Below are 27533 nucleotides of genomic sequence, written 5' to 3' on the forward strand. Positions count from 1 at the left end.
TCTAGGTTTACTAAAACAAAGGGAATACACTCACATCATGGCGTGAAGTGCCGATGTAAAAACAACATACTTTGTTCAAAGGGTTAACTGATAATACGTTGATTGATTGCTCATTGTTATCTATCACTCGATGGATTTTTTAGGAACCGTGGACGTTATGAAAATAGTTGTCACGTGGGCTTTCTCAGCCGACCCTTAAGACTTGACACCTATGTGAAACACCTGAAACAATCTAAGTGATCAGTTGAGAAACGAACACGAAACGATATATATCTTTTAAAATATTTGATTGTTACAGAGACACGTGACATCGAATAAGTTTCTTTGTACAGCTGCAGACGAGTAGGATATTGTTGTGTGCATGGATATTCACGGATACATTCCTCGAAGAAGGAAGCTGCCTAAAATTTATACACATAAATTTGGTAGGTTGTAATTATGGTATTTGCATTTTGTTTTCCTTCATTTGAACCGATTCGTTCTTGGTCCTCTACATCTTGGTTGGGAAATTCTTCAATGCGCGATAGACGTTGTTTTCACAAGTATCCTTTGTAAGCGTGTATATATTACCGTCAATTTGTAAAATCTGATTCTCTCAGGCAATTTATAAAATGTGTAAATATTTCAGGCATTTTGACTGAAAAATCCATCCAGATTGACTAAAATTGATTAAGACGATCCGACGGGCCTAAAAACACCACAACAGATTATTATGTAGGATGAGAAGCCAAACAACATAGAAATGTACTTTTCAACGTAACATTTTCTCTTGGTGATGACATTAAACATCAAAATGTTTGGAATTCGTTATCATAATAATACAGATGGAAATGGTTTTCAGTCACTTTGTAAAATAACTGAATATTTAGACGTTTAATAAATTTGTTACACATTTTGACAGTAAAAAAATATACACACTATAAAAAAAGCAATGCTCAGGTGAAATATTTACTTTGTGTTGCAAGTCGAAATAGTGTAATAGTGTCGAAAATTCGCAAAATTACCAAGCAAGTGACTTATCAAAACTTCGTCACCATTACCGATGCTACCCACAAACATACCTACATTTCCTTATTATCTCTAAAACTGTATTTAATTTTGTTAATCAATGTGACCTTACGCCCTTATTACTACCCATTGACTAATGCGCTTACGAATAGCGCAGCAGAGGTCGCGAACTAGTCTAGATTTCTGCTATACATCCGGGTACTCACTGGGAAAAAACAATAACAAAGGCAACAACCAGTCCCGGGGAATTGCGTTAGATCAGTGCCCCTTTAAACTTCATTGATTTATAGGAGCAAAAATAATGCCAAAATAAGTGTGAAGTAACACTTAAAACACACACAAAGAGATAAGTAATAAAGAGTAATGAATTACCAAAACAAAACAAAAGAATTTACAACACAAAACAAAAGAGTGTGGCCACCATTCAAATTCAAAATGGTGGATTGGAAAAACAAAAGTGAATACGCTCCTATTTACCGTGACTGAGAGCCACAAACAAGCGGAAATATAGTATAAATTATGTAAGGATAAGATAAAAAAAGTCCCAAACCATAAACAACAACACAATAACAAGAGAAAATGATGAATGAGTAGGAAGCAAGGGATGCTGGAAAACTGCAGAGGCTTTATTTACAGAAGATGTGTCAGCAGTGAACAAAATAAGGTCTTTTTGAATTGAAGCATGTTATACTTGATTAACTTCTTGATACTGTAAGACATTTAAAAGGCTTCCTGGCTAATAGGTAAAACTACTAGTACTACATCCACATACTTTATGAATGACAATCAGTGACACTGACCTTATACATAGGTCACTACAACTGCACAGCCTTGCACTAAGGATGATTTCTACCTAGTTTCACTGTCTTACAGTAACTCCAAGTTCAGCGGTAAACTAAATAGGTAATACGAAATCATTTTCAGCAAATATATAGGTTTAATGGACTATGTTGGGAGACAACAGTGACACCATTTGGAGGTAACAGGTGTGTTTCGTATCTTACCTCTGTCATGGATGGCTGCTTCACACCATTGAGGAACACAGACTTGACTGCACATGGTCCATAGAAGCGGCACTTCACTTCATGGGGGGTTATTCTTGCATGTGCAATGAACAGCAGGAAGCCAACACCTGACCAAGACATCATGATACATGGTACTGTCATGATACTATACTTTACAAACATCTCATGATACATGGCACTGGGATGATACTGTATCTGACAAACATATCATGGTACATGATACTGTATCTGACGAACATATCATGGTACATGATACTGTCATGATACTGTACCGGACAAACATATCATGGTACTGTATGTGACAAACATGTCATGATAGATGGTACTGGGATGATACTGTATCTGACAAACATATCATGGTAGTGTATGTGACAAACATATCATTGTACATGATACTGTACCGGACAAACATATCATGGTACTGTATGTGACAAACATGTCATGATAGATGGTACTGGGATGATACTGTATCTGACAAACATATCATGGAAGATGATATTGTATGTGACAAACATGTCATGGCACTGTCATGATACTGTATTTGACAAACATGTCACGATACATGGTACTGTCATGATACTATACTTGACAAACATGTCATGATACATTGTATTGGGATGATACTGTATTTGACAAACATGTCATGGTAGATGATACAGTATGTGACAAACATGTCATGGTACTGTCATGATACTGTATCTGTCAAACATGTCATGATGCTATACTTGACAAACATGTCATGATACATGGCACTGGGATGATACTGTATCTGACAAACATGTCATGGTACTGTCATGATTCTGTGTCTGACAAACATCATGATACATGGTACTGTTATGATACTGTATCTGACAAACATGTCATGATACTATACTTGACAAACATGTCATGGTACTGTCATGATACTGTATCTGACAAACATGTCATGATACTATACTTGACAAACATGTCATGATACATGGTACTGGGATGATACTGTTTCTGACAAACATGTCATGGTACTGTCATGATTCTGTGTCTGACAAACATGTCATGATACTATACATGACAAACATGTCATGATACATGGTACTGTCATGATACTGTATCTGACAAACATGTCATGGTACATGAAACTGTCATGGTACATGTCCTGTGGAGGATAGGGTTTTCCCTGCAAGATGTGCTGGCAGTGAAGAAGACGTATAAAAACTCTAAGAGTGTTTTCTACAGCCTAAACAGGATTTTATGGCTATGATGTAATAGAAGTAGGGTAGGAATTATTGTGATATTCATGGATGTGTTGGTTGTTGGTACTAATAAACCTATCACCGTATTACCCTATGTTGCATTTAAGCTTCTTTGAGAGGCATTAAGAAGTTGGAGTACTAAGTAAGGATAAGATGTATGGCTGAACAACTTCTTTATTACAATTAGGAGAGATGTTTCGGTGTAGATTCTAACACCACTATCAAGCAAGTGATATACAGAGTCTGACTGACTGATATAGAAGATTTAACGTGCGCTTTCCGACTGCAGCGTATTTCGCACACGGGCCTGGCCAGACCATTTAGTGTATTCCGAGGAGGGTGAAAGTGGTGTGTGCAACACAAGAGGGGGCTTTTAGGGGTTGCTTATATCGATTTTTTGAAATTTTAAAATTTGGAATAAATGCCGAGGTGGGTGGAGGAGGGAACTAAGGGAGCTGGGGGAGGTGGGTGTATGTATGTTTATTGGATTTTGGATTGGTAGATTAATTAGTTTTTAGATGCGCTTGATTAGGCCTGTTTTGATTAGGAATACGCCTAGGGCCTTGAAGTTTTCTAGTTTATTTTGAGGGTTTAGTATTTCATCTAGAGTAGGAACCTTATTTAGATTGAGGTTGGTTTGTAGTGTGGTTCTGTGTGTTTGGTAGTGGGTGCAGTGGATGAGTGCGTGTTCTGTGGTTTCGGGTTGTTTGCAGTGGGGGCAGTTGCCTGTGGTGTGTCGTTTAAGTTGTTTTAGGTGGTTATTTAGGTTCGTGTGTCCTGTTTGGAGTTTTGTAATTAATCTGTCAATTTTTTTAGAGGGGTGTAGGATTTTAGGTTTGGCTAGTGGTTTTCTGAGCACTTTTTGGATTTGGCTATTTGAGTTTTGATATTGATTATGCCATTTTTTGGTCATTTTTTGTTTGTTTACACTTTTAATTTCTGATTTTGAGATGGGTAGGTTTAGGCTTATTTCTGGTATTTTGAGAGATAATTTAGCTGCTTTATCGGCGCTTTCGTTGCCGTAAATTCCTACGTGGGCGGGGATCCACAAGAAGGTTATTTGTTTGCCTGCTTTTGTTAGGTCGTTGGAGCTTTTAAGTATTTGGTTTATTAATTTAGGTCGTTTTTTGGTATTTTTGTTTTGGAGGGCTTGTAGCCCACTAAGCGAGTCAGTGAGAATTAGGATTTTTTTGTTGTTTTTTGATTGTTGGTTATGCAGGGCTGAGGCCATGCCCATAAGTTCGGCCGTGAATATAGATTGGTTGTTAGGGAGTCGGTAAGATTGTGTGGATATAACTGGTTGTGTGGTATGGACTCCGAAACCTGTGTGGTTGGAGATCGGGTCTGAAGATCCGTCAGTGTATATGTGACACCAATTTGGCCAATTTTCGTGTATGTATGAAAGTGTGGTGGTTTTAGCTATGTTTGGGTCGGTTTGTTTATTTATTTGGTTAGTTAGCGTTGTGTCTATTTGGGGTATTTTGAGTTTAGGGGTGAAGATATTTGATTTTTTGCAGTTTTGTTTAAGATTTTGAGTTTGGTGTTCATTGAGGTAGTTAGTTATTCTTTGGGATATTGGGGTGAGTAAGGGGTGTTTGCGAGCTAGAGCTTGGTTTCTTGGGCTAATGTTTTGGTTAATTAGGTTTTGGATGAGAGGGTTTGTTTGGGACGCGGCCCAGAAATTAAGGCTTAGATGTTCCCTGCGTAGATTTAGTGGCATTTCTCCTGTAAGGGCCTGAAGTGAGGTGTAGGAGGTGCCATGTTGGGTGCGTGTAATTAGTTTAAGGGCTTGGTATTGTATTGAGTCAAGTTTTTTAGATAGAGAGTTGTTTAGGGTATTGTATATGGCGCAGCCGTAGTCTAGTTTTGATCTAATTAGTGTTGTATATAGTGAGAGGAGGGTATCTTTGGAGGCTCCCCAGTTGAAGCCGGTGAGACATCTTAATGTGTTAAGGTCTTTGCTGCATCTAGTTTTTAGGTTTTGGACGTGAGCCTCCCAGGTGAGGTGTTGATCGAAAATAAGTCCTAAGAATTTGGTTTGTTTTTGGAATTTGATTGTTTGGTTGTTTAGCTGGAGGATTGGGTAGGCAGGTTTCATGTTTTTATGTTTGAATACTACTCCTGTTGTTTTATCTGAGTTAAGGGAGAAGCCCCATTTGTCAGCCCATTGTTGTATTTTATTTAGAGATTTTTGGATTAAGTTTTCTGCCATTTTAATGCTTTTAGTGCGGATCCATAGGGCTCCATCATCCGCGAATTTTGAAGTGTTTAGTTTAGGGGATAAGCCCTCGAATAGATCATTTATCATTATATTGAAGAAGGTTGGGCTGAGAATGCTGCCCTGGGGAGTGCCATTTTCTAGGGGACCCTGGTCCGATAGCGTATGGTCTATACCCACGGTAATTTTGCGATTGTTTAGGAAATCTTGGATGAAGTTTATTATTTGGCCTTTTAGTCCTATTTTTTTTAGTTTTTGTATTAGCCCGTGGTGCCATACCATATCGAAAGCTTTAGAGATATACAGAGTATGGTTGACAAGTTTAAGTACAGGTAGGAGGCAGTGTTTATACAGTAGAGTAGATTAAGATGTAGTTACACTGGAGTGGAGAAGCCTGTTATGTACACACAAGGGAAAACATATAGACTGATGAAACCGTTAATATCAACAAAAGGGTGAAGCCAGTATTTTAAACAAAAGGATTATGACTTGGGTCTTTGATGAGTTGCTGGTACGCCGGGTCACGGTAATAGCCTTGGTCACGGTTGATTGACGGCTGGAGTCTTTTGATGTTGATGGCTTCTCATAGTTTCCTGATTTTGAAGTTTTTGAGGTTGGTTCTTAGGGCTTTGACTTAGTACCACTGGATACTGTGGCTTGGGTTGTCACTGATATGGTCTGAAAGAGCTGACTTGGAGTCATCTTTGGAGACTGAGCATTGATTTCTTAAATTCGGGCTTTGAGGGGCCTAGATGTTTCTCCAATATAAGCCTGTCCACAATTGCACAGAATGGAGGAGCTCCTCTACGTAATACAAAACAAGAAAAAGGGCACAGCCCCAGGATTAGACCTAACTCTTACCAAATAATTAAAAAACTCCCCCTAAAACTACTCCAGGCAGTACTCAAACTATACAATCTCATCTACCTAAACAGACAGGTTCCTACTCCCTGGAAACAGGCCCTAGTCATACCAATCCCTAAACCTAATAAACCAGCTAATCAAGCTAACTCATATAGACCAATTTCCAACTTCAAACTTATGTAAAGTAATGGAATCAATGGCTAAAAATAGATTACAACATTACCTAACCCCAAATAACATCATAAACCCAGATCAAAGCGGTTTCACTCACGGCCACTCAACCCTAGATAACCTCGCCCGACGAGAGCAAGATATTAAGACAGGACAACTAAATAAGCAATATACCACAGGCATCTTCTTAGACTTCTCTAAAGCTTTCGACATGGTTTGGCACGACGGGCTAATACAAAAACTTTAAAAAATAGGACTCAAAGGTCAGATAATAAACTACATCCAGGACTTCCTAAACAATCATAAAATAACCGTGGGTATAGACCAAACTCTATCGGACCAATGTCCCCTAGAAAATGGCACTCCCCAGGGCAGTATCCTCAGCCCCACCCTCTTCAATATAATGATAAACGATCTATTCGAGGGCCTACCCCCTAAAGTAAAAACATCAAAATTCGCGGATGATGGAGCCCTATGGATCCACACTAAAAGCATGAAAATGGTCCAAAATTTACTCCCAAAATCTCTTAATAAAATACAACAATGGGCTGACAAATGGGGCTTCTCCCTTAACTCAGAAAAAACAACAGGAATAGTATTCAAACATAAAAACATGAAACCCGCCTCCCAAATCCTCCAGCTAAACAACCAAACAATCAAATTTCAAAAACAAACCAAATTCCTAGGACTTATTTTCGATGAACATCTCACCTGGGGTGCTCACATCCAAAACCTATCAACTAAATGCAGTAAAGACCTAAACACCCTTAGATGCCTAACTGGCTCTAACTGGGGAGCATCCAAAGATACCCTCCTCTCTCTCTACATATCACTAATTAGATCAAAACTAGACTACGGCTGCGCCATATACAACACCCTAAACAACTCTCTATCTAAAAAACTTGACTCAATACAATATCAGGCTCTCAAACTAATTACACGCACCCAACATGGCACCTCCTACACCTCACTTCAGGCCTTAACAGGAGAAATGCCACTAAGTCTACGCAGGGAACAGCTAAGCTTAAATTTCTGGGCCGCGTCCCAATCAAACCCTCTCATCCAAAACTTAATAAACCAAAACATCAGCCCCAAAAACCAAGCTCTAGCTCGTAAACACCCATTACTTACCCCAATATCCCAAAGAATAACAAACTACCTCAATGAACACCAAATTAAAAATCTTAAACAAAACTGCAAACAATCAAATATCTTCACCCCTAAACTTAAAATACCCAAAATAGACACAACACTAGCTAGCCAAATAAATAAACAAACCGACCCAAACATAGCTAAAACTACCACACTAGCATACATACAAGAAAATTGGCCAAATTGGTGTCACATTTACACGGACGGATCCTCAGATCCGACCCCCAAACACACAGGTTTCGGAGTCCATACCACACAACCAACTAAAACCACACAATCCTTCCGACTCCCAAACAACCAATCAATATTCACGGCAGAACTAATGGGCATGGCCTCAGCCCTCCATAATCAAGAATCCAAAAAACACAAAAAAATCCTAATACTTACCGACTCCCTAAGTGGACTGCAAGCCCTCCAAAACAAAAATACCAAAAACAGACCTAAATTAATAAATCAAATACTTAAAAGCTCCAACGACCTAACTAAGGCAGGCAAACAAATAACCTTCTTGTGGATACCCGCCCACGTAGGAATATACGGTAATGAAAACACCGATAAAGCAGCTAAACTATCCCTCAAAATCATAGAAATAAGCTTAAACTTACCCATCTCAAAATCAGAAATTAAAAGTGTAAACAAGAAAAAAATCACAAAAAAATGGCATAACCTATATCTAAACTCAAATAGCCAAATCAAAAAAGTGCTCAGCAAACCACTAACCAAACCAAAAATTCTCCATCCATCCAAAAAAATCGACAGAGTAATCACTAAACTCCAAACAGGACACACCAACCTAAATAACCACCTAAAAAAAATTAAAAAACACACTACAGGTAACTGCCCACACTGCAAACAACCAGAAACCCCAGAACACGCACTCATCCACTGCACACACTACCTAACACATCGAACCGCATTACAAACCACCCTCAATCTAAACAAGGCTCTAACTCTAGAAGCAATACTAAACCCACAAAATAAACTAGAAAACTTCAAGGCCTTAGGCGTATTCTTAATAAAAACGGAACTAATAAAACGCATCTAAAAACACAATAACCTACCAAATCAAAATCACATAAACAAACAAACATCCACCATACCCAGCTCCCTTAGTTCTCCTCCCCAATCCCATCGGCATCTATTCCAAATCTCAAAATTCCCAAATTCTATATAAGCAACCCCTAAAACCCCCCTCTTGGGTTGCACAGACCACCTTCGCCCCTTTCGGAAACACATTAAATGGTCTGGCCAGGCCCGTGTGCGAAATACGCATCAGTCGGAAAGCGCACGTTAAATCTCCAAAGTTAGTAAGTAAGTAAGTGTATATCACTTGCTTGATAGTGGTGTTAGAATCTACACCGAAACATCTCTCCTAATAGTAATTGAGAAGTTGTTCATCCATATATCTTATCCTTATTTATATTGCATTAGGTTCCTGACATCCTTCGGTAAACCTTGTAACAAGCTCATCTTCCAAGCCTAGGTTTTGAATGGGTCACTTCTAAACATACTTTACAGTTTTACATTTCAATTGTAATACCTAGGTTTTACAAACTTGCTTTTATAAACTTGTTCTTGATATGAACACAACTGTGTTTGATGAAAGTCACATGAAAATTACATGATATGAATCGAACATACAACCTCATATATGGTGCTAAGTTTTGTCACAAACTGAGCTACCGGGGCAGGTGATGAGAAGTTGTTCAATTTTACATGACATGACTCCAGCTTGTCCATGCTGCACATAATTTTTCTCTCACACACTTTAATCAAATTCTTTTTATACTGCAACAAACTGTATTATTTCACTATAAGGTATCTCAATGTTTCCTTATGTTTTCTGGTATTTCTTGCATTTGGACGGTCCATAAGTTGTATAAAACATGCCTCCTCGGTTTTGGTGGAAAGTGTAACACCTTAGGCTATTCCCACGCTAGCGGTTTTACATTTTCAACCAAACCTTGGGGGCATGTTTTATCCAATACATAGATGTCTTCATATGCACAGTTTGTGTGTGAAAAGGCATGTTAATTTTGAGGTATCTAATGGAATCAGATACCTGATTTTATCTTATTTGGACCAATCAGAATCAAGCGATCTTCAGTGTCATGGTAGCATGTGTTACATTCTTTATAATATATTCATCATACTCTTATAAATCTTCTCAATCTTAAATTCGGTCAAACCTGGGGTGATTGGTTCCACTTCATTCTTGAAAGTGATGACAATCTTATCGGTCTCTGCTAGAGGGAAGCATTGGAGGGGGAACAGGGCGCTTAGGATCTGGGCTGTGTTGTTCAGGGTGATGGCCACCTGTCGGTCAAACTCCGCTGTCAGTCTGCAAATGTGTAAGCCATTCATGAGAACTCTTATAACACTAGTCTACACACCAGCCAAGAGACATAGTGGATGGAAGATAGGAACCTCGAACAATTGGGGAGAAAGAGACTGAATTTTAAGAAAATTTAAGAATCTTTCACTCATCTTTTGTATTGTGCAGCTTGGTCTTTTAGCAGCTTTAGAGAATGGGTAAAAGGTTGAAGAATATTTCTTGTAGATGTAGCTGTACATCCTACTTATTTAACCAATACTGAAAGCAGTATGACTGTTCATTTACCAAATATTATCGTGTATTGGTTGACACTGGATATAGACTGACCCTCCCATCTCAACCCTTGAAATCACAACCTAAATGACAAGTCCCCAAGAAAGGCTGACCCAACAATATAAACACATCAGGGTACAGCCGATAAAAATACATTGCACATGTCAGTACCAAGATGCTAAAGCCAGCTTGTCTAATCAAAGCAATGACACTGCCTAGTACAGTAACAGTAGAAGTGGCTATGCACTATTACTATTAGCAGATAACATTGTACAGTGATCCCTCGCTACAACGCTACCTTTGGGGTCAAAATAATTGATGAGCGTTATAGATGATCAGCGGTTTAACGAAGGTTGAGTCGTAAGTGGTAGATGACCAACAAAACAGTATACAGGCTCTGCCTACCTAACACGATCTACGTTGCACATTTCAGAAGTAATTTATGATTCATAGTGTAAAAAAAGAATTGATAGAGTATTAACATGCGCTTTCAAAAAAAAACCACATCGTATCCCTTCAGGTGAATAAGCAGGTAGATCTATAACAAACTTGGTCAATAAAAGTATGAAATTTGATATAAAACATCACTAGACATGATGATGAGAAGCAAATTGGTAATCTGGGAACGTTTTCCGATAAAGATGACCCTTCCAGTGAAATAGGCAAGTTATTTTCTAAAATGAAGTTTGTCATACTATCCTTGAATTTCCAACATTTGATTTCAAAGACAATCGTTTACTGTTCAGTTTCAGGCTTTCGTATTTCAATAATGATCCAAGCTAGCATATTCTTTTCAAGCATTTCTGGCTCTGTTGTGATTTCAGGTTAGAAATGGTCACCAGCAACGAATGCTGGTCATAGGAGGTGACTGAAAGAAGTGATCCGGCTCGATGAATTGATTGATGGTGTGTCAACAGAACCCGTTTGACTGGATGGTTGTTCATGATATCAATGGCTAGACATGATGATTTACCATTTAAAATGTATTTCCTGATCTCAAAGGCATTGTTTTATATGCAGAGACTAAGATTACCGTGTGTATTTTCTTGTAAACTAAGCCGGAAATCAGTTGTGCACACGTTTCCTCCCAATCTACCAGTGATTCAGTTAAAACGTACCAAAACGTGATACCACTTTAAAAAAATCTGATGCAATGGTTGGAAGAAATTGTATCTGAAATTATTATTCTATCAGGAATAATATATTTCAATTAGTTGCAACTTCCACCATATATACTTGAAATTATAAGAACCACAAGTGTAGCACTTTGGTACAGATTGTATGCAGGATATTTTTTGACGATTTTCACCAGTCACCGTAGAGACTTCCGGCGCTATATGTATTTCGATTGCGAAAACATTATGTTGACATTTAATAGTCAAACTGCCTCAAATATGACTTTTAGCGAGTCATGGTACGGCATTTATGATATGTGTATCCATTCTCTTGCAACTAAAGTTCGTTTCAAGGTGTCAATAGCGGTAATCTGACCGTGGTTGCTGTAAACAACGTGGAGTTGTGCGATTTGTTGACTGGTATTTCTGGTGTTACGTGATCGCGGTGATCAGGTGATATTTTCTGAGATGGGGACAAAACATCGCGTCATTGGAAAACTTGTGTCTATGGAAAATGTTCGTAAATTTCGGGAGCCATGCTTTACCGCGCGCTATAACCGAGTTAGCGCTATATTGAAGGGCGCAATAACGAGGGAACAGTGTATTTAAGTTCAAAAGATCATACCAACTCTTTGAACAACATTTGGAAGCTTTTCAGTTTGCATCAGTTGACCTGACCTGTCTCTATTGAAAATGCCGTATTTTGCATTTCCTGAGATATTCATTTTACAGAAGAGAGAGGTCACTCGACAAGCAGGAGGAGTATGTTTGCGGGAAAAGTAATTATTATATCAAACAAAATTTAACTGGACAATCATATTTACTTTTAATCCTTATCAAATGTATCTAAGGTGTCTGATAGTTTTGTAAACAGAATTAGAATAAAATTTCTTTCAAACATTAACTATCATCTGATAATGTAGACTATCTAATCAATCCTCCCGAAAAAGCCTGGCTGAACAGTGTGCATTCATCAATGGCGTTTACATTTTGACACTTTTTCAAAGTTTGAACCTACACTTTACATAAAACATAAATTGAAAAATTTGGATTATGAGTTTTATTAAAGATTTGTGATATGACATCGACCAACTTATATACAACATCGTAAATAAAGGGGACAGATTGTAAACAGATTCTGAGGCAGACTTCTATCTGTTCCTGCAACCTTGTTCCACAGAACCTTGGTCTAGGGTATACTAGGTACTGCAGACCCCATAGCAGTGGTAGCAACTAACCGTTTTAGTCCACTAGTCCTTATAATGTTAACATATAGCAAACCCCTTTAAAATAGCAAATGTCTACTAGTCCTTATGATACCTAACTATTGGGCAGTTTGGCAAGGACTATGGCACTAGTGCCAATTTCTAACGCTGCATAGTTTATGCCTTGGATTTTGATGGAACCATGATGAGACAAACATGGTGTGCCCAGGAACTTCCCAAGAAACATGCCAGCAACTCACCTTGCTATGTGATCTACAATGATATCCTCCACATCTCCCAGTCTGTGAAGTTTGGCGTAGGTGAGAGCACTACAACCACTGTAAGTCTGGTAGGAGAAGTTAGCACCACTTTCCAGAAGGTAGCGGACAATCTGCTTGTGACCACGTTTCACAGCCTATTGAACAAAGCAAATCTGTACAAATACGCACAAAGATTCATTGCCAGGTCAACATGACACTGTTGCTGTTTAATGGTACTGTACAGATAAGGTTTGAACTGTTTGGTTACCTTCATGAGTGCTGTTTCCCCAGCTGCTTGTTGGAGGTTCACCTTGGCCCCCATCTCCAGGAGCAAGGCCACTGTACAGATGTGAGCCTATAACAAGCAACATGTTCCTCATCAACATGAGCAATGAGGCACATCTACTTGAAAGTTTAAGGTGACCTTTGACCATAGTCCATGAATAGTTCCTAATGATACTGAAATGCCAACTCTTGACAGATGCAACTAGCAAAGCCTTTTTGAACGCCATTCACATCAGCAGTTACATTTCCCATGTATACTCACAGCAAAAAGAAACGCTAACCATAGAAACATATGGAGAAGTATGTACGTCAAGAAGAGATGTTTCCAATGTGTCCCACTTAATGACAACACTAACAATCAGTCAAGAGTTACAACAGAGTGTCTTTATTCTCATCATGGTATGCTGCACCTGATTTCCAAACTTTACATGCTAATCCTGCACAAGACAAATGGTGCATCTCGAGTCATGGGTCTATGATGTCACGTGATATTTCATGAGCGTCGGTTCACATAACACACCAGTATGTTCGTTTGTGCATCGAACCAATCTCATATCTCTTGAATATGAGTATTCACGTTTCTTTTGTCAGTGAGTATATTTTGTTACACATCCATAATGAGAAGCAAATTGGTAATCTGGGAACGTTTTCCGATAAAGATGACCCTTCCAATGAAATAGGCAAGTTATTTTCTAAAATGAAGTTTGTCATACTATCCTTGAATTTCCAACATTTGATTTCAAAGACAATCGTTTACTGTTCAGTTTCAGGCTTTCGTATTTCAATAATGATCCAAGCTAGCATATTCTTTTCAAGCATTTCTGGCTCTGTTGTGATTCCAGGTTAGAAATGGTCACCAGCAACGAATGCTGGTCATAGGAGGTGACTGAAAGAAGTGATCCGGCTCGATGAATTGATTGATGGTGTGTCAACATAACCCGTTTGATTGGATGGTTGTTCATGATATCAATGGCTAGATTGTCTAGTCCAGGCAGGATTATTTACAGGCTGCTGCAATATGCCTGTAATATTGGTGAAAGCAGCACACAGGTTGTATTTCATTATATACTATTCGATGGATATGATAGTAGTTGGGTTGCTGTAGCTGGATCACCTGTCATCTAGACAAGTTGTTGTGGACATACCATGATTGAAAGATATAATTCATTTTGGAACAATGACAAACAACAAGATTTATAGTATTACATACAAGAAGTTAATCTTATTAAAAATCAGATCTTTTACAACAATATAATGCCTCTATCTCTATGTGAACATCTGCGGACACCTCTACAGAAGGATGTCTCAGGTGAACACTGAGCAAACCTTGACCACATGACCAAAATGAAGGATGCGTAGGTTCTTGAGTCAGTCAGATGTCATTTTTTCTAAAACACTGTCTCTCATTCAGAATTTCTATCTCTGCCAAAGAAAACTGCCATAGAACAGAGTACACTTTTGGGTTTGGAAGCAATGGCACTCACAAATGACAGAATGTATAAAGTAGCCACACGATAACATGGCATGCTTTTTTCACATCGGATTTCCCCAAATAATTACAAAATTGGTGTGTTGTCCTATTTTCTGATTGGCTGCAGAAAAGACTTATTATCTGGGAAGTACTTTCTCGGAAGGGATTTCATGCTACCTCGCCACATCAGTGCACCAACTTGCAACATTTTAAAACATGTCTAAAATAGTGTCTGGAACTCCCATGAATCAGACTGTGAAACATTAGGAGGGCCCCTGTTATGAATTATCAATAAATCCATTTAACAAACAGTTCAAAGCAGTTCCAGTCACCACACCACAATTTTTAGATCTTCTTGATGCGCATACTGTTGATGGTAAGCACAGGCCGCTCCTCTCAATGATGTCTGTATGGATACTAATGTCTAGCAAAGGTACTGCAAGTGAGCTTTGGTATATATAATCGCTCCACTAAACCACAAGATTTTATACAATTTGTGACTGTTATCCTTTGATGAATGCACCAAAAATGAAAACAGTCCTTAATTATATTCAACACAGAAATCTGATATGCTTATGTGAAGGCTGTGCTTACTAATACTGAGAATTAAGGTGTTTTTATAAAGTGAAAATAAGTTCAATGCCTCACCTGGTTACCTCCCCTAGGCCCAGATTGTCTGGTTTATATTTTAGCATACAGTAAACTACGGTTATAACGAACACGGTTATAACGAACTGACGGATATAACGAACTTACTTTTTGGTCCCGACTATTTGCTGTAGTTATGCTGTATATATGCTTATAACGAACTACAGTTATAACGAACTAAAATTAGAAGTCCCTTTGAGTTCGTTATAACCGTACTTTACTGTACTTCTATATGTGTCTGATAAAGCATTCAGGGGTGGAAAAGTTAATCATTGCAACAGAGATTTAGCATGGTGGCTAGCTTATCCTGCCTTACTTAATGATCAGTGTATTATGATGGAATGGAAACAGTTCCAGTTCACGTGGATGCTTGCACAGCTGCAGCTGGGGCATTTACAAGTGGGGCGTGGCACTATTCAGCATGGCGAGCCGATTGGCCAGCAGCTGATACAATGCATATTAACTATAAGGAAATGATGGTAGTTGTTCTGGCAGTGGATGGAAGGATAAACCCATTAGACATTGTTGTAGCAAAATCTGTGATTAACAAAGTGTGATGTGAAAACAAGCTGTTTAATGAAGCACTCTGTGGCTTGTTTTGGTTATGTCGCATTGGAACTTCATTACAAAAGCAAAACATCATTCCAGACACTATTTCACGACTCCATGATCCCAAGAATCATAAATAATTATGCACATGAGTCAGTAACCGGTTTCATTGTCAGTCCCCATGCTGCTCTTATAGATTTTGTAAATTCAATATCCCTGCAGTCAAGGATGTTTTTGTATTGCAGGTGGCAAATCAAACAGGCAAAAGAGCTCACCCAGGAAATCTCTGAATATCATGCATCAACTTTCTCTGAGAATACTAAAGAACATACAAGTTTCATTTGAGTGCACATCTGAAGTTGTGGGAGTTAATAGGGTAGGCTCCTGTTACAGTCACAGTGTGGCATGTTGTGCTCTATGCCGCCTTCCTACCAAGACGATTCAAGCCTCTTCACTCAAACATTATTTGAATATTGTGTGCATATTGCATGTTGAAGTGTGGGTAGGAGCACCCAGTTCAAGATAGTTCAAGTCTACTCTCAGGGAAATGTCAAGAACTAGGGAATGTGTTGTACACAGGAAGACACCTGTCATGTTGCTACAACTCACGGGAGTGCTTGAATTCAGCATGTACATGAATTTTCTCGGAGTCAGAAAAATGTTAGTCCACCACGAAGCAGTTTTCAAGAGGTAGTTTTGTGTTATACTCAGACCACTCATTTGGAGTGAAAGTGAACTTGTCCAAAACTATTCAGTTCAAGGAGAGAGTGTATGAAGTGAGACTATCATCTACTCACCCTCATCCCTTTTGTCCAGTTAGAGCTATCCTTCACTTAGTAAGGATAAGATATATGGATGAAGAACTTTTTTATTACAATTAGTTGCAATTGTTGACGGGGAGATTTCTGAGGTTTCTTGGTGATGTTCTGTATTGTCTGTTGCACTGGCTGTTTGGAGCAGTGGTTGTACAGTGTTAAAACAATGAACAATGGCCGCTGTCTGGATTCACCAGTTTTCCTCAAGTTCTAGAAGGGTAAACCTGTTGTAATGACAGCCCAAAATTCAAAATCAGTCTAGAAGCTCTCACTTCCAAGGCAAAGGCAGAGGGCGATGTCAAGTCACAGCTTCATGCAAGACCTGGGGGCGTGGCTGTAGTGTGAAGTGGGCAATTGTGAAGCTTATGGGCGATTAAAAAGGCCTGCCAACTTGGCGTATGTCATTAAGTAAGTGTTCTCAAACATTACAGGACTGTCGTTACAAATACGCTTCCAGATTCTCTGTAGGAGTGAGCGAAACATTCCATCCAGCATATTGGATTTCCGTATCTCAAAAATGAACAAAAACCAGTAATTCCAAAAGTAGAAAGTATGGCAATGCCACAGTATAGCAGTATTGATGTGGATATCTCATATATTCCATTGTTTCAGAGCTCTGTGTTATCAAACTGCAAGGGTGAGTACCATTATAGGAATATTTGTGTTTTGTTTTTGTTTTCACTTGTATCAATTAAAATGCCAGAATTGAGGTGGATAAAAAAGGAAGCAGAATGTTTTTATGAAAGCTGACACACTAAAGAATCTGTGCAGCCTTCTATTAGATCTGGTGGTCAAAATTCACCCCAGGTTTACCTGATGCTACCTTCTAGGAAGGTGACCTCAGGACTATATGCAGAGAAGCATCGTATTGAAGTAAAACATCTCACTGTAAAGATCTGATTGTTACTCATGGCTTCTTATGTACTAGTAGATAGTATTATTATGTATTATTTGAAGCACAAACCTGTTCTGAGGCAATCATGAGGGCTGTGTTTCCATTTTTCTGTTGAGCATTAATCTTGGCCCCGCTACACACTAACACCTCCGCAATGTCATCGAAATCTGGGGAAAGGGTGTACAGAAAGCATAATGGTAAGTAACTGCCATATAATGACCACATGGGTGTGCTTAATCAAAATTGGAAATTTTGGTATAAATTGTATATTTATATACCGTATATCGCTGTGTATAAGGCGACCCCACGTATAAGACGACCCCCCTGTACACGCCTTAAAAATCAACCCAAAATCCTATACTCCGTGTATAAGGCGACCTGGAATGAAACACATCACAAGTCTGACCGATATAGAAGATTTAACATGCGCTTTCCGACTGTAGCGTATTTCGCACACGGACATCACAAGTTAGTTAGTTACTTTGGAGATTTAACATGTGCTTTCCGACTGATGCGTATTTCGCACACAAACCTTATATATGCAATAAAAATATGTTTATCGTGCGTTGTTTTTTTTCTACAATGATAGGTCGTGTGTGTTACTCCAGCACACGTCGCCATTTTGTGTTTACACGGTACGACACCAAATTGGTGCCCGTAAAATAAAATTCATTTATGAAGTAATAACATATAAGAGACAACGGTGAGTAATTTAATCGCCAATTAACTATGTTGTAACTAACTAGGCTTATGTTTGCTTCACATTCAGCGTGTTTATTCCACAATCACTTGTACACACCGTCTCCAACACTTGTTAATACAACTGTAAAAACAGCGGGAATTGATTTCAGCTTCACCGGTTATCACATGTTAGGTCACATGTGCAATATGCAAATGCTTACCGGTACTTCCGGCTCTCTGCTCACGGATGTTGATAGTTTTACCGTGTCAGGTGGTTTGACAATCTGCATCGAGGCGAGGGTCATTTCAACTTTATTTGCAGAAATTATTAAACTTTATTCAATGAAAAGAGATACAAATCATGTTTATGTATGGAAATAGTTATTGGAACAGTTATTTAGGACGAAATGCGAAGTTTTATTGTCAAATGCTGGGCTGGCTATCGGACGCCGGTTGACATCGCCAGTGGAAAAAAATGTGAGATCTTCGACTCCGTGTATAAGACGACCCCCCTTCTTACCCCCTCATTTTAGGTACGAAAAACTTGCCTTATACACAGCGATATACGGTACTTATCCTCTCTCTGTGGATTTCTTCTTCTTCTTCTTTTGATCCTATGTGGAAACATGCTTTAACCATGTTTCAAGCTTCTAAAACAAAAATATTCACCCGAACACACCCAAGCATCTCTATGGTAACGACCAACAACTGGGTCAATTGTGTGTGCCTGTGCACGGTAACCTTCCATGTGCATCTCTCTACCTACCGTATTTTCTTGAGTATAGTGCGCACTTTTATTCGAAAAAACACAGCTGTGTAGAAGGGGGTGCGCATTATACACGAATTATGAGTTTGGATGTTTTTTTCCCCCATGGAAAGACATTACCGTGAGCACGAAACACCGGGAATACCATGTCAACAAATCCATACTGAAGTACGCAAAATAATTATGTAATTACACTGGCTGGCTATAAAAAAGTGTTCTTTGTATATCTGGACTTATGTTTGTAACTTATTTCATTGACTTTATTCAAAATTCCTTATAATCTGATGATACTGTTTTTATTAATTTCGGCGAAATCGTGTGTGAAGCGATCGGAAGATCGCACAACTCACCGTTATTAACAGCAACCACGGTCAGAATACCGCTATTGACGCCTTGAAACAAACTTTAGTTGACAGAGAATGGATACATATATCATAAATGACATACTTTGACTCGTTAAAAGTCATATTTGTTTTTGTTTGACGATTCTATGTCAACATGAAATTCTCGCGATCACGTGATCATGTGCGCGTAGGCCTTGACGGTGACTGGTCAGACATGTTCCATGTAAAAAATAATACCCGGGAATAGCGATCAGCTGCTTCGCTTAGGGTTATTATTATTTTAAATATGTTTATTAAAGGTTGCATATAATTAAGAAAATAATGGAATATATTATTCCTGATAAATAAAATAGTTTCAGATACAATTGTTGCCGATCCTTGCATTAAAAATCTTATAAAGTTATATCATTGGGTGTGTCTTGACCGAATCACCGGTCGATTCCAAGAAAACGTGTGTACAGCTGATTGCTGTTTCCAGCTTAGTTTACGAGAAAATACGCAAGGTAATCTTAATCCCTAAATATAAAACAATGCCTAGCAGAACAATAAATTCTATTTAAACGGTAAATAAACATGTCTGGTGATTTTTTATCTCAAATTTCGAATTTGTACTGATGAAGTTTCTCAGCACCCGTTCCTTTGCCGGACTTCGCTGAAAGGGTACGGTGTAAAAAATTTCTGCGCATAATATTCAAATTTCTTTTTTTCCAAAATATTGAACCCGCTAGAGGGGGGTGCGCATTATACATGGGTGCGCACTATACTCAAGAAAATACGGTACTCATTCTCTTTTGCAGAGCTATCAGGCTAGAGGAACTGAGATGTGGGAATGGTCGGGTAGGATAGGATGAGATAGGAAAAGTATATAAATACACAGTTTATAGTAAAATTTCCAAATTTTTAAACTTATCCTATCTCACACTATGCATTTATTCCCACGGTTGAATGGTGGGCCGCAGATACCCTAGCCTGTAAAGACTACAACCATGTGGTATATATATATGAGGAAGCTGGATCTAGACAGTGTAATAAATTTTGAATAGTTCATAAAAAAAACACTATTTAGTGTCTGAAAGACATGAACTTGTGAGCAGCAAAAACACATGATCAACCAGTGCTAATGATCTTAATACTCTAATCGATTGAAACAGCATGAGATCTGGAGTATGTACCGAACGTTCATAGAACGAACAACTGTTCGGTGCCTCTTTTAATGCTTCAAGGTTATAAACACATTCGAATGCATGAACCCAACTAAGACAAGAAGAGAAACGATAGACAACATCCGTAAATGGATCTTCGAAACCATAACCCTTCATCACAAATAAATATGGCAGAGGTGAGCGGAATAAAGGTTTGAGACACCGCTCTCTTTAGAGACGGCCACAAGGCGGATTCAAAGTTAAAGACCAAAAAATCTCTACATATGGGTGAATCCACCCTCCGGTCTGGGAAAACCCAAACAATAAAAAAACATACAACCCAAAGTTAATGTTAAATTATTTATCACTTATATATACACTCGGAGGCAAGAGGTCAGGATCAAGCTTAATGATGTCTTTATCTGCATTTGCTGGGCTGTGATAGTTATTGCACCAAAATCAAAGGGACGAACTTGACATCCCTGAGTGAGATATCGTGAAGGTAGTGGGAGGCGAAAACTGTGTCTGACTTCCAAAATCACCCTTCAATGATGGCGGAGAGGGTGCAGTTACTGTGTTAGGCCATAGTGGAAGCAAGTGCCCGAGTCTCGTGCGGGTTGGTCGTTGCAGGCGGAGGCAGCCCAGCAAAAGTATATGCTCAAAGGCCTCAATGGGAGCCATGGATCGAAGCCAAAAAGAGAGTGTAGTATGGGAAATCCCCTCGATGGATATAGTTGATAGTGCAATGAAGAGTCTCTTTTGTGATATTCTACGACAACGAGATAGGTAAAATAGAGACAAAGTGCTCGTATTGGACAGAGAAAGTGATCTTCCTGGTGTTCCAATCCCAAGATCAACGAGAGTGGGGGAATTGTAAATAACAGATCAGGTTGGCTGGGAAGTTGATTCTCTGCAAGAAAATACCAACAAAGACCTAGGAATCTCTTCTGCTTCCGGATCGCTCAAATTAGACCCTGGTGACATCCAGAGCATGTATCTCACTAACACAAGCTGCTTTGAGGTCACATGAAGTGGGGCGGATTCGCGAGGATTGGTCCTCTAGTTGTAGGAATGGATGAGCAATTGGAGCTCCGCAACAGTGGAGACCTTTGAACCAGTAGTAGCAATAACAGAGTTAATCGTTGCTGTGGGTGACCAGAGTGAAGAGCTTAAGCTTACGTGTTGATTACAGCTGGTGTAAGTACTCAGCGATCTGTTGGGATGAAGAAAAGGTAGGAAAGGAAATGTCACGAGAGCGACATTTCTCAAATGCTGTCCACTTGTGGTCGTAAATGCGTGTGGTAGATGAATGATGAGCTGCAGTGATAGTCTTTGCGATCCACTTGGAGTAGGTTTTAACGATAAGGGACTTCTGCAAATGCGCCAGACGCATAGATTCAGCGAGATTGTGGCTGAAATAGAAGGTCTTCGTGAAGGGGTAAGACAATGAAAACGTCTGTCTGGCGAGCCTTAGCAAAGTGGGGAACCATTTGCGTGTTGGCCAATAGGGTGCGACCAAAGTCAGAGATAGGTAACTGGTGTCTTCTGTTGGACCAGCGGAAGAACGCCTATCGTACATATTGAGGCCCTCCCACAGCAACGATAAAGCATTGTGATCCCAAGCAAGAGGATCAGGGATGGGTGACACGCAGCAGGATAGCTGAGCGTTTAAGCTTCTGGCAAAAAGGTCTACTTCTGGGGGCCAATAAAGTTAGCAGATACAGAGGAACATCATCGGGTGGAGAGACCACTCTGTTGGCGGTGTCTTTCGGGTAGGGACAGGGTGTGACGTTGGTGACCTTTGCAATATGACCAGCCCAGACTGGGATGTTGAGTAAGTCGATCAGCTGGAAGAACTCGAGAGTGAGCAAGAGGAGGGACATCCACTTCGTGGATCCCATTCTGTTGATGTACTACACAGCCGCAGTGTTGTCTTCCTGGACCATTTGGTGAGAGGAGCGTAGGAGCTCTGACCAAAACGATACTGCTAGAATGACATGGTAGGCAGATATGGATGGCAAGGATCTTCATCAGACCACCGCCCTGCCACTTGTGGATCGCGAAAGTGTACTCCCAAACCCACTGTTGATGAGTTGACAAAACAGATGAAGAGATGGGACAAATGTTCTTGAAGAGACCCCACCGCAAACGTTTAATTCAACGAACTACCTTTGGAGATGGAGCGGTAGGGCAATCAGCATTTGCCAATCATCAATCCTGATAAAGGGCATGAGAAAGCATTGAAGTGGTTGCACATCCAGTTGACCTCGTAAAGTGGGAGCTTGCGCTGAAGTCAGGGGACCAAGGAACTGTTCAATCTTTACCCACCGATCGCATGGGACGAACATCATGCCATGCTGAGTGTTGAAGACAGTCCTGATGCTGCAGAAGACAATGCGTGAAGTTGAGCTGTTGACAAAGAATATCAGCGTCTATGTGAACTTGAATGCAGTTGTCGGGAGATGAATCTAACATGATCCCGCGAAGATGTGGGAATTTTATGATGAGCCGGGTAAGGTTGGTAAACAGCCACATGGCCGAAGAAATTCCAAACAGCAATCTTGGTAGTGGTGGCCTTGGAAAATGAACCAAGGAAATGGCGGTGCTCACAATGGATGGGAACGTGCAGATAAGCATCCTGGAGATCGCAGCTGACCATAAAATCTACGTCATGCGAAAGTGAAACGGAACATCCAAATACATCCTGTTGAAATATTCATATTGAAGATGAACCACAGCTTCAGACTGTCCTTTTTTGGGACAAGGAAGATAGGTGAATAAAACCAAGGGGTCGAGGGAAGTGGGCATAGATTCTATCGCATTTTTTATAAGTAATGTTCCTCTAGTGTCGCTAATAGTTGCTAGCTGGCTGTCTCTGTAGCGTCCGGAACATAGTTGTTGAGATCAGAGCTAGACGATAACCTTGCTGTAGTAACTTTGTCACAAAGGGGTCTGCAAGAGTGATCCAATTGTCAGTCCCAGTCTTCCACCAATGGGCATGTCTGTAACGGGAACGTCTTGAGGCGGAAGTACCCAGTTGTGCTGTAGTGGATGGGAGTCACTTCTCTGTAGTGTCTCACCCTTGAGAAGATTCTCCAGAGTCCTTGGTTTCAGTAAAGGAGACAGATCATTCTTTGATCTCAGCGACCATGAAGGGGAGTAGAATGGGTGGAGATAAGATCGTGAAGGTCATGCTGAACCGGCACAAACTGTGGATGGCTACGCTACACTCAGCAGAATGTGCTGGATCCATGTCGGGATCTTAAACAAAGTCTCAATGGAAGTGTTAATGGGAGCATTCGATGAGCTTGACAGTGGAGTAGTCTTAGGATCGGTGAATATCATCCTGGGGTGGAGACTGAGGAGCGGACTAGAGGTCAGGGTTGGAGAAGTCGTCCACATGGAAACCAGCTGAGACAGTGTCGTCAGTAATCGATAGGATAGGCTCTTCTGAACAAGGTGCTGATGCAGCTACAGATTTCTTAGATGACTTCATAGAATCCAGAGTCCTTTGAGTCCAGCGTCCACTTACCTCGGCAGTCACAACAGACTGTAGGGATCCGATGTAGAATATGTGTGTTCACATTTGGGACACGGCGGCCTTTGTTTGTATTTTTGCCCATTGCTAAGGAAGTCTCCACAGGCAAAAAATCCAAACACAAACAATAAACTGTAAATCTTGAAATCAATGTGTCTCCAAATTAACACGACCGCTGACCCCTAGCAAAAAATGTGACTCAATATTAATTCGCCCAATGCTGCTCAATAAACTGTGATGTGGGATAAATAGTTGTTTGTGTTTATATTCAAGTTGGTATTTCTGCTATCCAAAGTGTGCAGTGAGGCTGTCTTATTGTTGATAGTCATTTTGGAGACATAAATGTGAAGTTTAATTTATGTACTTTTAATTTCAAGATTTATTGTATTCTCTTGGTTGTCAAACACGGCCTCACACAGTGAGAAAGAGAATGAGTCAGCAGAGAGACGCACATGGTGAGCTCGTGGAAGGTTACCATGCACAGGAGCATGTAACTGACCCAGTTGTTGGTTATAACCATAGAGATACTTGGGTGTGTTCGAATGAATGTCTTTGTTTTAAAAGCAGGAAACTTGGTTCAATCATGTTTCCACACAGGATCGAAAGAAGAAGAAGAAATCAGTGAGAGACAGGATAATTTCAAAAATTTAGTTTAGGCTGAAAAAATAAATAAAATTGGTTCTCAGGCAATAGCTTTTGAAAATATCGTGCGGGCGGGTGGCCCTTTTTCTTCTTTTTTTGGATGTGTACACACTAGTAAGAATCCAAGTCCGTATATCGCTGTGTATAAGGCAAGTTTTTCACAGCTAGATTTAGGAGGCTTTCAAGGTATGTGTAACACATAGACATTACTGTGGGCACGGAACAACGGAAATACCATGTCGACAAATCCGTACTGAAATACTCAAATTAATCATGTAATTACACTGTCTGGTTGTAGAAAGAGTTCATAATATATCTGGACTTATGTTGGTAATCTATTTAATAATTTTATTCAACATTTCATTCAATATTGTTTCAATTCATTTAGGCAAAATTGTATGTGAAGTGATCGGAAGATTGCACAACTCACCGTTATTTACAGCAACCACTGTCATATTACCGCTATTGACGCCTTGAAACGAACTTTAGTGAATAGAGAATGGATATATATATCATAAATGCCATACATTGAATCGCTGAAAGTCATACTTGTTGTAGTTTGACTATTATATGTCAACATTAAGTTTTTGAAATCGTGGGCGCATGGACGGTGATAGGTCAAATTCTTCCATTCGAAAACATTTCCGGCAATGGCGATCAGCTGAACCAAAGTGCTACGCTTATGGTTATCTCAAATTTCAAATTTGTATTGACCAAGTTTAATTGATATAATCTGTTCCATTTCCCTGAATTCGCTGAAGGGCTACGATGTAATTTTTTTTTTTCTGTGGAAGACAAACACATTTTTATTGCAAATGTAGAGATTTTGTATGCACTAGTGATGTGCTATATTCCAATTCGCTTTATAGCCGGGGTATATAAATTAGCTTTGATTTCCCGCTTATTTTATGAGACAAATAATCTCTCTCTAATAATTGTTTCCCTCATACAGTACACAAATACCATTAAATTTGTATTTGAATACCATCATCATGTCTAGTGATGTTGTATTGCAAATTTAATGTTTTCATTGACCAAATTTGCAAACAGCAAAGCAAGCACACAAACTCCTATTGGCGCCATGACCATAACACATTTGATGCGCAGTAAAGCAGTGCGCATGAAAAGGGAAGTAACTGCACGTTATAGTGGATCGCATTGTTTTTAAGTATTGTAGCATTTCACAGTTGAGGTCGTGTGAGAAGCGGAACATTTAAGAATTTTTGTTGGTTTTGAAAATGGAAATAAAAACAAAACGTACGGCAGACTTTATGATGATGCGGCGGTGCCTGAGAACCAAGAATATATTTTTTTTTAGCCTTACTAAATATTAACCTTCTCATGAAGGTCTTGGTGGGTGTGACTAACCACACCACAACAAAACAGCCCCAGCGACCAAGCAGTTGTAGATATAACAGACAGGGGTCTAGGAGTGGTGTTGGTGACATGAACACTTTAGTCTCGGGTCTGTCAGTGAATGGTGACATCCTATTTTTTCTCAAGTGCAACAACAACTAAATATTACAATACTTGAGTTATTAGAGGGCAGGGTATGTAGACTTACTTCTGAGGATGGCATGCATAAGCAATGTAGTTCCAGTATCATCAGCCTGCTCAATGTCATAAAGTTTGCGGGCAGCAAAGGCTCTCTTCACAAGGTCATAGTCTCCATCCCACACAGCTTGCTTCAGCTCATCTGAGAAAATGCAAACTGTTTTATTACAGAACAATACAGCTAGTCAGTGCTTCCATCACATATCGCTATAAATTTGACCATGGAAGGAATGTTTTCTTGAAAGAATATTACTACCATCTACTCAGCTAATCATAACCAGATGCTGTGAGCAGTTTCTAGAGATACCATAGCTGTGATCATATACACTATGAACAAAACGTCAGCTTCATATGCCATGGTGTTTCAAATGAGATGTCAAATAGGTTAAAAGTTAACGAAAGATGTTGGTATACTATGATAAATGACTTGACTACTTAAACTTTTGTGCATAATGCTAAACATTTTAACACAAGGCAATAAAGCATTTCTCGACCATGGCATGGTTTACTTAAGACAAGCAAAGGCTTAATGATAAGCAAAGGCTTAATGACAAGCAAAGGCTTAATGATATTTTATGATAACTCTATTAGATCGTCTAATTTTCCAGAAATTTGAGAAAAATGGAAAGGGGAATTTAAGAATCAAATTAACTGGCAACCTGAATTTATATGTATAAAATAGAAAATCTACTAAAGATACAAAACTATTACAATTTAGATTTAAATTTGAACAGATCTGGCATGGTATATGGTGTGATGGACCCTGTGTGTAAGCCTGTGTACCCTGAGCCATAGGCTCACACACAGGGTACATCACACCATTTGCCCTCAGGGATCGGTTGACAACGAATTTATCTTCATTATTTAATTCATACAGACGAGGAATATATGTCCAAAGTTACACCGAGTAAAAAGCTTTGATTCAGCCTGCTTGACAGCGTGCAGACAACGAGAACAAACTGAGTTACTTTACCCAGTGCATTTGGATAAACATCAGCTCAACAATACTTGTGCATGATAAGCAAGTTACCTAAGGTGTGTTCCGATTGATTTCTCCAAGAAATACATGAGTGGGCAACATGAGCGGGCTACATAAATAATTACCTGCTCATGAACCAATCAGAATCTAGTATTTTAATGTAAGGAGAGACAAAAAAAATATTAACAAAAATGAGAATTGTAAAATATGAATTTGGGTGACAACAACCTGTGTTAGTTTTGACGTTCAGACAATGAAAACATTGCTCATGTATAAATTTAGAATTTCTTGGATGAATTTAAGGATTTTATAGATGCTATTTTCGGACCTTTTATTAATACATATTTATTATTAGCAAAAAAAACCACA

General features: G+C 39.3%; 1 protein-coding gene across 2 annotated transcripts in view; it reads right to left on the reverse strand.

The window, feature by feature from the left end:
* Positions 1 to 27533, reverse strand: part of LOC124122159 (M-phase phosphoprotein 8-like) — a 112501-nt gene that overhangs the window by 19420 nt on the left and 65548 nt on the right. For both annotated transcript variants that reach the window (XM_046485283.2, XM_046485284.2), the window contains exons 7-12: positions 26196 to 26327; positions 17588 to 17685; positions 13124 to 13210; positions 12856 to 13010; positions 9857 to 10008; positions 2013 to 2140 (exon numbers count right to left, since the gene is read on the reverse strand). In XM_046485283.2, the coding sequence (XP_046341239.1) occupies positions 2013 to 2140; positions 9857 to 10008; positions 12856 to 13010; positions 13124 to 13210; positions 17588 to 17685; positions 26196 to 26327 (752 nt within the window). The remainder of the gene's footprint in view (positions 1 to 2012; positions 2141 to 9856; positions 10009 to 12855; positions 13011 to 13123; positions 13211 to 17587; positions 17686 to 26195; positions 26328 to 27533) is intronic.

This window comes from Haliotis rufescens, unplaced genomic scaffold (assembly GCF_023055435.1).
Source record: "Haliotis rufescens isolate VD_foot unplaced genomic scaffold, xgHalRufe1.0.p SCAF_5, whole genome shotgun sequence".
Taxonomy (NCBI): Eukaryota; Metazoa; Mollusca; class Gastropoda; order Lepetellida; family Haliotidae; genus Haliotis; species Haliotis rufescens.